The sequence below is a fragment of the Nipponia nippon genome, unplaced genomic scaffold, assembly GCF_047370975.1.
Source record: "Nipponia nippon isolate SJK-2023a ecotype South Korea unplaced genomic scaffold, ASM4737097v1 scaffold_4, whole genome shotgun sequence".
Taxonomy (NCBI): domain Eukaryota; kingdom Metazoa; phylum Chordata; class Aves; order Pelecaniformes; family Threskiornithidae; genus Nipponia; species Nipponia nippon.
In genome coordinates this window covers 19,781,603-19,794,028 of record NW_028262358.1, presented here as the reverse complement: position 1 = coordinate 19,794,028, position 12,426 = coordinate 19,781,603, and the positions used below count along the sequence as shown (strand labels likewise).

General features: G+C 49.5%; 1 protein-coding gene across 1 annotated transcript; it reads left to right on the top strand.

Moving 5' to 3' along the window:
• Positions 1-2,998, top strand: LOC104019293 (left-right determination factor 2). The gene is made up of 4 exons (XM_009472534.2): positions 1-265; positions 1,181-1,427; positions 2,260-2,499; positions 2,659-2,998. The coding sequence occupies exons 1-4, from the start codon at positions 1-3 to the stop codon at positions 2,996-2,998; spliced, it is 1,092 nt and encodes a 363-aa protein (XP_009470809.1).
• The last annotated feature ends 9,428 nt before the right edge of the window (positions 2,999-12,426 follow it).

Genomic DNA, 12,426 nt, shown 5'->3' with positions numbered 1-12,426 from the left:
ATGGACGTGAGGTTCGCCTGGATGCTCTGCGTGCTCTGCCTTGTCATCACGGTCCGAGCGTTTACCCAGGAAGGGTTCAAGGAGGTGTTGCTGAAGCAGCTGGGGCTCTCTGAGGTCCCTAAACTTCATAAGAGAGACTTGGTGGATCTGGTTATCCCAGACCACGTAAAGAACAAATACATCTCCATGCTGAAGCGCCAAAGGGTGAAGCGCCGAGCTTTGCCGAGCCTGGCCGGCATCCTCAGGGGGATCCCTGGCAACGCAGGTAACGTTTCTGCCGTCGCTGTCGGGAACTCATGAAGCACTGTGCCGCTGCCCGGGGAAGCTGCCCACACTTGCCCGGCCGGCCGCAGGATGGGCAGAGGCAAACCCACGGGGGGAATGAGGTTTGGGTCTGGCTCCAAACCTGAGCTGGGTAGAAGAGGCGCAGGTAACAGCATCTTAAAGATTAACATGCCCTAGTAACTCCTTGCAGCTGGAGAGGGGGTCCTACAGTCCTTGCAAAGGGCAGGCTGCTGCTGGAGTTTGATAGAAGACAAAAGCCTTGGTACCCAGGCAACATTTTGGGCAGGTGGAAAAACGATGTAAAAAAAAAAAAAGTCAATAGAAAGTGCAGACCTTGCAGGTTTTGGGTCAAAACTTCAGAAAATCCTCTAGTAGGAATCACACCTCTCTGAGGATGTTTCACTCTCCCCTGTCTTTTTTTTTTTTTTTGTCTGGGAAAAATATCAAGGAGGAAATCAGCTGTACAGACACAATGGTGTCTGTACAAGGACGCTTAGAGCTTGTTTCACTTTCAAAAGACGTACATAACACCCTGGGCAGCAAATGAAGACACTTTTACATTGCAAGCGGTGCAGTTTCCTGCTTTCATGCCCAGCGCTGGCACAAAGAGGTGCGCACCTTTCGGGGTTTGCTCAATTTGGGGTCAAATTATATAGGAGATTTCTTTCCTCCAGGTCGCAGAGACTCAGACATAGAAGAAGAATTAGGGCATTTGCAAGACATTGATTCAAGTATGCATTAGAAAAGGTGTGTTTAGTGGCTGTCTCTGCCACAAGGGCTCTGATGTGGGAGCATGGAAGAGGCGTGTTGTGATGATAATTGTGGATGAAGTGTGGGGGCTTTGCTCACCAGGATGGCAAGGACAGGCTGTCTTTTTTGTTCCCAACGTCCACAGGCATGGCAGGAGAAGTCCTCTACTCTGACACCACCACGCGCCAGAACCTGATCTTTGACATGGAGGGCAGAATACCTAAAAACAGCGAAGTGACAATGGCTGAACTGAAACTCTTCAAAAAGCCCCTGGACAGAGCAAACCTGCCGGCCAGGCAGTCTCACAGGCCCGTCTCCAATGCCAGAGTCAGCGTGTACTGGGTGCAACGGCAGCACGATGGTACCAACAGGACCTCCCTGATAGACTCCCGGTAAGCAAGGGACCTCTCCTGAAGGCAGGACTCTAGTTACGGGGTATGGGTCCTCTGGGGCGGGTTTGGGTGTCATGTGTTTGTGCCTCCGGTCAGCCTGAGGGGGTTACATCTGTAGAATCGGGCTCTATAGCCTCTAAACCCAGAATGAGTTGGTAAGAGCAGATATTAGGTTAAGACTGCAATATATGATGAGTCATTGAAATCTATTTCTGTGTCAAACGATGCCGTGTACTGCTAGGTCTTCCCCTTTAAAACCCTCCGCCTGGTTCACCTCTCTCACTCCCTAACTCACACGTGTTACTGGCTGCTGGTATTCTTTCCATTGGCCATTTCATTAGCTGGTTTAAATAAGTAAATTACGCAAAAAGCATCTGATTCTGCAGCCTTGAGCTCTGCAAAAGTTTTACAACCCTTGAAGGCAGAATTAGACATCAAACCAATTTTTTGGGTGGGTGGACACTTACGGCCCTAATACAGCTAGGACAGGAGCAGGTGGGAGTAGTGGTGTTTACCAGGCTGTCGTCACTAATACTGAGGCTGCATATAATCCTGCACCACCGTATTTCTGTATGAGCATGAATGAATATCTTGACATGAGCGTGCACAAAAGGTTTTATTTAGCCCTTCAGTGTCTGCTAGATCTGCAGGCTTCTTTTTGAGGTGTGAGTTAATTGCATGGGTGCTTGCCCAGAGTGCTCAGCAAAAATTATCGTGTAATCAAGGCATGTGACAATCTACGGGAAGCAAATTATGCTGCTGCAATAACAGCGCTGTGAGCCCGGGCTTTATCTGATGAGCTTTTCTCTAACGCCAAGCCGCTGTCGCGCAGGCTGGTTCCCATACGCGAGTCGGGCTGGAAGAACTTTGACGTGACGCAGGCCGTGCATTACTGGCTGCGAAACAAGAGGCGGGAGCCAATGTTCCTGGAGGTCTGGATTGAAGGAGAAAGGGTAGGCAGCCATGCCTCAGAAATGGCCAAAGCCGTGCGTTTCACCTCTCAGGACCCCAAGGATAAAGCCCTAGGCAAACCTGAACTGGTGCTTTACACCCTCGACTTGGAAGACTATGGGTACGTATGAAACCGAAATCTGTACCGTCTCCGGTGTAACTTTGCCCCTGAATTATTGTACTGTGCGTGCCAACCCAGGGCGTGCAGCTCTTGCCCTTGCAAGAAACCTTCCTGGTTTCCAGTGACGGCATCAGTTCTTGTCTCTCCCTTGGCACGCAGGGGACCCGGGGACTGCAAGGAGGAGGCGGTGACGGGGAAGTCCACCTGCTGCCGGCAGAAACACTACGTCAACTTCCGTGAGCTCGCCTGGACGCAGTACTGGATCATCGAGCCGGCAGGGTACCAGGCTTACTGGTGCTCAGGGGGCTGCCTGCAGCCCCCCAGCCCGCTGCGGCGCTTCGGCTACGGGGAGCGTGCCTGCGCCGTGGTGGAGAGCTCCCCGCTCCCCATGATGTACCTCGTCAAGAGGGGCAACCGCACGGAGATCGAAGCAGCTGAGTTTCCCAACATGATCGTTGAGAAGTGCAGCTGCGTTACGGACGGCATGGCGCTGGTGTGAGATGCGGGCGGCCAGCCCGGGACCCGCGGCTCTCACGGGGAGAGCGGGATGTTACCCATTCACCCGATTCCCCGCAGCCCTGCCCAGAGCCACCCCGGTCCCCAGCCCTGGGGCTGGCGATAAAGGTCTGGGGGGACCCCCAGATACCCCCCTGCAAGGGTGAGCAGCAGCTGGGGCTGCGGCTCTCCCACGTGTCCCACTACCCTGCAGAGAGGCTGCACTTAAAGGCACTGTCCATATAGATGGGCTCAGAGGAGCATCTGTCTTCACATGTACCTATGTGAGGGGTACCTATGGAGCCTAACGCTTCTCAAGGCCCCCTTGATGCTAGCCAAATTTCATTGAATTTGATGGAGCTGCATCCAGTTTATTTTAGTCCCCACCCTGGGAGTACTGCAAACAGCTGCAGGCGAAGGAGGAGTGACCATCACCAGGTGAAGAAGTAATGCGTGGGTTCAGCTTTTTATTCTTAGACTCATGGCGTTTCATAAGTTTTGGTCCTTGTCTGTCCAAGTCATGTTTATGGTGAATTGTAGAGCAGAAGCACTTACATGTATATATTGTTCACACGCACACACACACACGTGTACATATATATAGTATATGAATATATGTATGTATTGTCTACATACATATTGCATATACACATATTACACATATTGTCTACATACATATTGGATATACACATATTGTCTGCATACATACGTATATGTACATAAAATATTGTCTAGAGCTCAAAGGATCATATATATGTGTGTATGTATCATATGCATATGTACATATATATACATGTACATAAAATATTGTCTGGAACTCAAAGGATTATATTTTTGGCCCCTGCACCATGGGCTTAGCACAGTTTTAGGCAAAATTTAGAGTCCTGAAGTCAATGGGAATACTAGGACTTAGGTTTCCTCGCACGAGTAACCGTTTGTAGAATCAGGCCCTTATATTTCTGGTTGTATATTACAGTTATTTCAATTTAGGGATATTTTCCAAGTTTTGTGTGCTTTCAAACTCAAGGAAACAATAAAATATAATAATTAAAGTAGCCGTGTGTTCGCTTATATTTATTCTTAGGTCTAAAAGTGGAGGGAAAAAATCTGTTCTGTTTCTGAATGTACACCAGTGCCCAGCTGCTATAAACATACACGCAGGAACAGCTCTCCTCAGTTACCTGGGTGCTCCTGCCTGCTTCTGGTGAAGCTTGTCTACTCGGGCAGGGACTGGGACGGGGCTGAATCGGCCCACACCACCAGCGCTTCTCCCAGAGCTGCTGCAGAGTTTCATCCAACACTTTTTTAAAGAGAAAAACCTAGAAACATATCTGACAGACAAGAGGTGATGGTCTCTGTGTGAGCTGCAGCAGCGCAGTGCCAGAACCTGCAGAGCAGACAGAGATGAGCTGCCTCCCGCCCCCTGCCTTCCCAGGTGAAGCATTTTAACCCTCACCCTTCCTAATGGACATCTGACCAACACACCCCATGGAGAAACGCAATGATAATGTGGTTTAATCCCTTTTTGAACTGTACTGAACTGTTGGTCAGGGTGTCACCAACGATAATGATTTCCACACTTCGTGTCAGACTCCTCGGTTCATAACCTACTGAGATACCGGTGGCTCTGGGGATGAAGTGGTCGCTGCTGTCCATCTCTGTGGGACGTGGTCCCCGAGGCCCTGGCTGAACCCGCTCGTGGTGGCAGGACTCTGAAATGAGTTTGTCTGGCTAGAGAGGGTGGCCATGGGCCATGGCCCAGGTGAAAAGAGGGACCTGTTGGACTCTGCGGAGGCTTTGGGTCATTCATCAGGAAGGCGGAGATGTCAAATGTCCCTGCTACCCTGCAGGACCCGAGGTCTGAGGTCACCCAGGCATCCCTGCTGTCACCTTGGCCCCTGGGTACGCCGGCACCTTTCACTTGTGTAAACACCTGTGGCAAAAGAAGAGCTTTAAGGGGAGAAAAAAAGGCAGAAGCACAGACTCACCAGTCACCAGCACTGGGCTACAGCACCATGGGCTACTGGAATCGGAACTGGATGAGCCAGATCGATCTCTGGCCATTTTCTTCTCACGACTAAGTAGCATCTCTCTTAATGGCATTGGCATTCAGCCCCGGTTCCTCCCCACCCCAGCTCAGCTCGGGGCAGGGCACAGCCCAAAGGCCATGAGCTCAGCAATCACCATGAAGGACAAAGTGGACGATTTATCCACACACTCCTGGGGAAGAAAGTGTTTGAACTGGTTCCTGCCTGAGAATAAAGAGCAATAACCCTGGCTTCCCTCCAGCCTCCAGCACTCCGACTCCGGACACCATCCCCCAGGCGTGGGAGAAATCGGGGCCGGGCTGCTGCGGGAAGCGGGGAGCAGAGCACCACAGCAGGGATGCGGGGCTGGGACCAGCGGGGTGGAGGAGGGCTGAGCCCTCTTCTGCTCCTCTCCGCCAGGATCCTGCACCATGGCCGGCTCCCCTTGCTTTGCACCTGGCTCCCTTTGCTCTGCTTTCCCGTGGACGCAAGGTACGTAACAGCGAGCGGTGGGTCCCTGTGGATGTGTGTGACAGCCGGGGGAGATGGGGAGGGGGGAGGCGGTGGCCGAGGAGAGCCGGTGTTACTGTGGGGAGAACTGTCGGTATTGCAGCGCTGGGCCAGGGCACAAATCTGTGAGTAATCGAGCCCTGCCAGCCCTGCTGCCAGCAGGGATATTTATTTATTGCTAGGGGAGCCGCACAGATGTCACGGCCTCTCCCTCCTCAGTCCCACTGCCCCTCTGTGTTCACAGCCCTCGAGCCCGGTGCGCGGTGCCTGCCATGAGGCCGGTGGTAAGCACAGAGCGGAGGCCTGGGGAAGAGGTGATTTACAGAAGGCTGTAAGCACAGATAGCCAGGGTGGCTACGCACCAGGCTGGGCATCAGTAACGCCCATGCCTGGCATCTCACGTCCCCATCTCTTTGTGCCCGCAGCCTGTACCCCTGACCCTTCCCAGCAGCTGCACCTGGGGCCTCCTGGGGACCGCCGGTATGGCCCAGACCCTCCCTGCCCTGACTGTGCACAGCATCACCGTCATCTGTTAAAGTGGCTGAAAAATTAAGCTGCTTAATTAAAAATTAACCAGTTGTGCTATTGTCTCAGTATGATGGATGCTGCGGCGAGTTTTTAACCCACATTTGGCTGAAACTCCCTGCTTTTGGGGAGACAGGACGTTGCTCCTCAAACTCCAGCTGGCTCTGCTGTGAAAATGCAGCAGGCTCGGAGGTCGGGCTGATGTAGGGAAGGCTCCAGAGATTTCTACAGCGCAAACTCCTAGGCAGAAGGCTGTGGATGAAATACTGCCACACCTGGGGCTTTTTCAGGCATCGGAAAATGCTGCGGGACATTATCTCCCGGCCTGTCATCTTCAATCCAGGCTGCGTTTGCTGTGATACCGTCTGTGCGCTACCTCGCTGCTTTTATATCGGTACAACTTGTAACGCATACAAAGGCTGTCAAGCTGTCATGTTATCCTTTCCGTCTGAGCAGCACCGCAGTCTCCGAGGAAAGACAGAACATCTTACGTACCTGGCAGCAGCGTGGTTCAGCATTAACATTTATGCTGTGCGATAAATAAAAAAAAAAAAGGAAGAGCAGCGCAGAGGCGTAATGAACGACATATAAGCAGAAATGATTGAAAAAAATGTAAAGGTGTTTTAAGGCAAAACCAGCATTAAAACATCAGGCATCCTCCTGCGCTAGTGAAAGTGCAGAGCACCCATGTGGTGCTTAAGGAGAAGGAGGCGTGTGCTGTTCACATTAAGGGCTTCAACAGCCCTGTTAGTCCCACGCTTAAAGTTAAGCTCTAGTGTAAGCGTTCGCAGTGGCAGCGTGTCCGAGTTACAGCTCGTCGCGAGCGTGAGCTCTGGCCTGCCTTCACGGCACTGCTCCCAAGATGATCTGTGAGGTCCTGCAATATTCAGTGGAGCTGGACATGGGGAAATCTGTTGGATCTTACAAAAGATTTTCGTATGAGAGAGGTTTGGGCAGGACAGCGGCACTTTCTCTCTCCATTATCATTACATTTTAGGAGAGAGAACAAAAGTTTCAAGCCGTATTAAATGCCGCTGCTAGCCGAGTTACATTGCCCTGTCTGATCCTTCCACGGTTTCATTTGAACCAAGGCTGCTCTCCCCTTTTCTTTCCAAATCTATGAGAAGTTGCAGCTTTACCCTGCTGCTGAGGCCTTATTTCCTCTCCCTCTCTTTTTTTTTTTTCCCCCTTTGCTTTTCACAAACTCCTACCAAGAGTGTCTGACACTTTGCCTTTCAGGGCAGCCTTCTAATTGCCGGTGTAGTGGAAAGTCAGATGCCCAATCCACATCCCGGCAAAGGCGATAATCAGGGATGCTCCTCGGCTTTGGCTGGGAACAGCTGGAGTCTGGGAAAGGGGAACCCAGGGCAAACAGAAGGGGGGAGGCGGAGATCCCGCAGGACTTTGATATTTTTAGAGGAGCCTCTTAACAGCCTCAACATCTCCTGTTTTTTTGCCATTAATTCAATGTGAAATTAGCTCCTGTGCGAAGTGCTGGATTTGCAGCCAGGACCTGAACTCCTCTCTCCGCTCCTGGAGCCGGCGCAGGAGAGCAGCCTGCACGACCTCAGCGCATTTCAGAATCAAGCGGAACAAAAAGCTGTTGACAACTGCTGCCTTCTGGCCTCCGCTCCAGGGGCACAAGGGCGCTCCAGAGCCGCCCGGCTGCTGGGATTTCCTACAGCTACACCAGCAGGTACAGAACGGCCAAGAAACAGGTTTTAACCAGGGCGGGAAATAAGTTATCTGGAGATACTGGCCACGGGAAAGGCATGTCATCAGTCCACAGCTCAGTGTCCTTTTTAACAATTGCTGAATCAGGGCTTTTTTTAAAAAAGCTATTTAGTAATTTTGTTTTAAAGGTACTCCTAATGTTTTTCTGTTTACATTTCCCCTTCTAATTTTCTCAGTGATGATAAACCTGCCCCTTTCAAAGTCCAAGTACTGGTATCCCCTTTAAAAGTTTGTTCTCTCTTTGCTGAAGATGAATGCAATCCGTTCCTAATCGCTGCTTCTCAGATGACTGCTGCCGTCCAGCCCAGCGGTCAGTAGCTCTGCCACCCGTGGGAGGTCTCAGCTCGTTACCGTACGCTGGATATAATATCACACAGGCCATAAGGTACCACCTAGAACCACCAGACATCGTGTTTTCACCGAGATGTGCGGTATTTCCAGCAGATGTTTCACAAGCCGGCTGGCTCCTTATAACACTGCTCGTCTTTCCATACAGCCCAGGTAGGTCTTTCAAGAGCTTCTTGCTCCTTTTTGCGCTCCAAGTTTTGTGCAAATTCCCGATCCCTTGTGCCCGGTTAGAGACACGTGGCAGGGAGAAGCAGGACACGCAGCACATGCATTCAGCCCACAGGGACGCTTCCCAAGCAGGCCCAGCTGCTGGGTCTAGGTCCAGACTAACCATCCTGGATTAGCCAGCCCCTGCCCGGCCTCCAGCTCTGACCTCCTCCTGGACAGCCGGAGGGCGTCGGAGCAGTTGTCACCTCCCTACCTTCAGGTGCCATTAGGTACGTTAATCTGCAAAGCCACCCTAATTGCTCAGCTATAACTGAAAGCAAAGCCAGCTGAGGTGGCTGTGTTAACTCACTAGGGTGGAGTCTTCAACATCCTTGCTTAAATGTTTTGGAGGAACCTTTAAAATTCAAAAATAGCACCTTCCTGAAAATAGACATCGCTACAAACAGACCTTTTAACATTCTCCAGAAAGCAAAATCTTGGATAAGAATGAATTTCAGGTGGATCAAAACGATTCATTTTGGCTGTTTGTGGCACAGGCAGAACGACCTAAGCGTGACGTAACATCCCCGCTCTGCAGCAGCACCGCATGCCTGTGCGCCACGGGGCAGAGCCAGGGCCTCGGGTCAGGTATTTTGTTCGAAGGGCTGAGGGTTTCATCAGCGCTGCTGGAACTGGACACATCCTCCGCCGTTAGTTCAGTGCCACCTACAGTAGCAAGCGCAGAAGCTGTCAGAAAACCAAAGGAAGAAATCCCCGCGCAGTCGAGCAAAATGCTGCTTAGGTCAAAACACTGAAGTGGCTTTTTAGTAACTCATTCATTTGTCCGTGTTGCAGAGGACTGCGTCGGCAAGGAAAACGGGAAAGGAGCCTTTCGGTTGAAGGCTGGCAGCTGTTGCCGTGTCTGCTGGTGATGATCTTCCTAAACTTCCCCAAGTTATTTCTCTGTAGCTCAGTTCAGAAAACAGGTAATCAGTCCTAATCTTACAGTGCGCTCGTGAACGTGAACTCTTTGGTACTTTGCACGCTGCGGAGAGATCCCACGATGGAAACTGCCAGTGGAAATCAAAAACACTGTTAAGCCAAGCCAGGTGTGTTTTTGTGATATTTGATTTCTCTAAAGTTTTTTCTTCTGGGCTGGGATGAAAATATCAATTTTCACTTAACAGCAGCAAGTTTCTGGTCCTTTGTGTCACAGAAAGAAGCCAGAAAAATAGTAATTATACAGGTTTAGCTATGAATGCTCCTGGCTGGCGATGCTGGGTGGCCCAGAGTGTTGCTTTTTGGCACCAACACACCGAGCAATCGGTAGACCAAAGGCTTGTTAGAAAGCAGCACAGAAGGAAACAGTATGCTCTAATTTTGAACCTTCCAGCCAGAAGCAATTTCTTATCAAATTTGAATATTTTGCCTGAGTAATGACCTGCCCTGTTCCCTGCTATTTTTCTGTATTATATGTACTTATATTTCTCTCCGGGGTATAGATGGATCTGTATGAGGTGAGGAAAAGCCCTCCCTCAGGTTTGTGCCAGTGTTTTCGCTAATCAATTTTTTTCAGTCAGTAACTCTGAAATGCAGGAGAAACATGAGGCAGTGCTCTAGATCTTCTAGATGTTTGAAATAAATGCATTTAAAATGGCACTTTAGAAGAATTCTCTAAGTCACACTACTTGCTTCTTGGGGGAGTGTTTGCATGGGAGCGTGAACCTTTTCTCTGGAAAGATGTTCACAGTTTTGGTGCATTTACAACCAGAAACACTTTTGAAATCCAAAGCTGCATTAATCCTTGGAAAAAGAAAGATACAGGGAGGGTACTGCAAAGTCTGCATTATCCTTTGGCCCTGGACTAGAAAGATCACCTGTATTCTGAGGCCATTCTGTCCTATGGAAATGGCCCATACTACACTGGAATTGTTTCAGTTCATATATTTTTTTTTACTGGTATTTGTTGACATCTTTCTTTTCTTGCCCAAAGTCTTAAGAAAGCTTCAAGCACTTCACTTGCTTGTTTCTGTCCTGTTGAAGGATCAGTCCAAGTCCTGGTTATTACCCAGCTATTATCTGAAGGACGCCCTATGGACAGGTGAAAGTCTAACCTTGCCAGCCAGCGCCTGTACAGCTCTCCAGACACAGAATTGCTCTAGGCTAACCCTTTACATGGACGTATCCCAGAGCAAGTGCTTGTTCCCGCTTAGCTCAGCAGGAGCTAAACACTTCCCAAAGAAACGTGCCTAGGTGTGGAGCTGGTTCAAGGTATACGTAAGCTGTTGTCCTCTAACACAGATGTAGGGTATTTCTTTTAATTCTGGCACTACTGAAGACACAGTTGATCCAATAAAGTGTTTGGCACTGCTGCTGGTTTAAAATATTCCAGTTCCCCTTCACCAACCAGTGTTTATTCCCTACCCTATGTAACGCTACTTCAGTTGTGCTGGCACGAATTTGTTAGAGCCACATCATATGCCCCAACAGGGAACTGATCTGGTTTAACAAGGGATCCACAACAACAAAAAAGGCAAATAAGTGACGCGTGGGGTAGACTTAGAAATGGCTGCGTCAGTGCAACTGAAGCAAGAGCGCAATTACAGTGAGGGGAAATAACTTAGGCAAGAGTTATAGTTATTGCCAAAACACATCATTAAACTGGCCTATTCTCTCTTGGCCCACACTATCCTTGCCATGCTACAGAGGAGCTTGAGTGTTTTCACAGAGCTGAAGGCTCTCCTGACCCAAACGATGTACATGCCTTTACGAGAGCAGCAGTAAGCACACCAAACCCAAGTGAGACTGCTGCTGGTGTGTAACGTTTCCAGCCGACACATTTATGCCAGCAAAACTTCATTATGTTCAGGTGACCTCCACCATTCCAGTTTCCTAATGAAACGTATTCAGTGAACAAAACCATTTCATTTCTACCGAGGGTCCATTTGTCCTGTCACAACCCCCAAGAAATGTGATTTACAGTCTTAATGTCTCTCTGCTCCCCCCCCCTTTTTTTAATTTTCCAAGACTCCCTTATAGATTACCATGTCAGACATGTCAAGTGCTTTACTGCCACCAAACATCTTAACCACTATATCATTTGCTGCATTTAAGTCACTGCTCATCATATAAACCAGATTATACTAATGATAAGCTGCAAAATGCTTATCAAAGTTCATTACTTTTGGATCCCATATGTAAGTAAAGAGAGAAGAGTTTAAATGTGCTTTAACAATTTAGCCCTCAGGTGCCATGATTTATGTTTTCAGAACACTGTGTCAAACAGATCCACAAGCGCTGGGTTTGTGTGTGACAGTATAACTACCACCACTGCAAATACCTGCCCATCCTTTTCCCAACTCCTTGGGATGCTAACAAAGCTTATCTTGTGGATGTGAATTTAGAGGTTGGGGATGCTCAGCTGAAAGGATACCAAGGGCGTTTATTTAACCACATCAAATATGCTTGCAAATAGGTAAATAGTCCCAAATCCATCTGGAGGGTAGAAAAACTATAGCACATGCAGTGGTTTTGACTTGCCTAGAGATCAGCTGCTGCAATAGAAATGGATTCCGCACTTCCCAATTCCCAGCCCTGTCCTCAGCAGGGCCAAGCCCCGGAGGGTCTGGGGGTCCAGAGCCCCGCAGCCTGGGCCCGCAGCGACACCTGCCGGCACGGGGCTCCCGCGGTCACCCACCCACAACAGGGGACACGGGGGGACAGACAGAAACCAGGGGGGCAGTGAGCCTGCCTTCCCATGTCAGTTTATAACAAAGCCTGCCTGGGGAGGTCGCATGGGTGAGGGAAGGATAAATCGTCAGGTTAACCAGCACTTTGGCGCAGCTGCACCAACACGACTGTTGTCACGGCTTGCCTATGGAGTTTGTCAAGAATAAATCCTTGAGCTTTAACACCCTCTCTCAGTCCAAAACTTCCAAGCATAAACAAAACAGCTTCTGAGGAGAGAGGTCCTAAGATTGCAAAACTGACTGAAATATCAGATACAAACTGCTCATGTCAGAAACATTAAATACTACACGAGTGAACTGATTTCCTAGCATTTGAAGCCCATTTCCTACCAGTATCACAATTCAAAAAACTTTACTTCATGAGCCAAACTTTAAAACAGATAAACAGATGG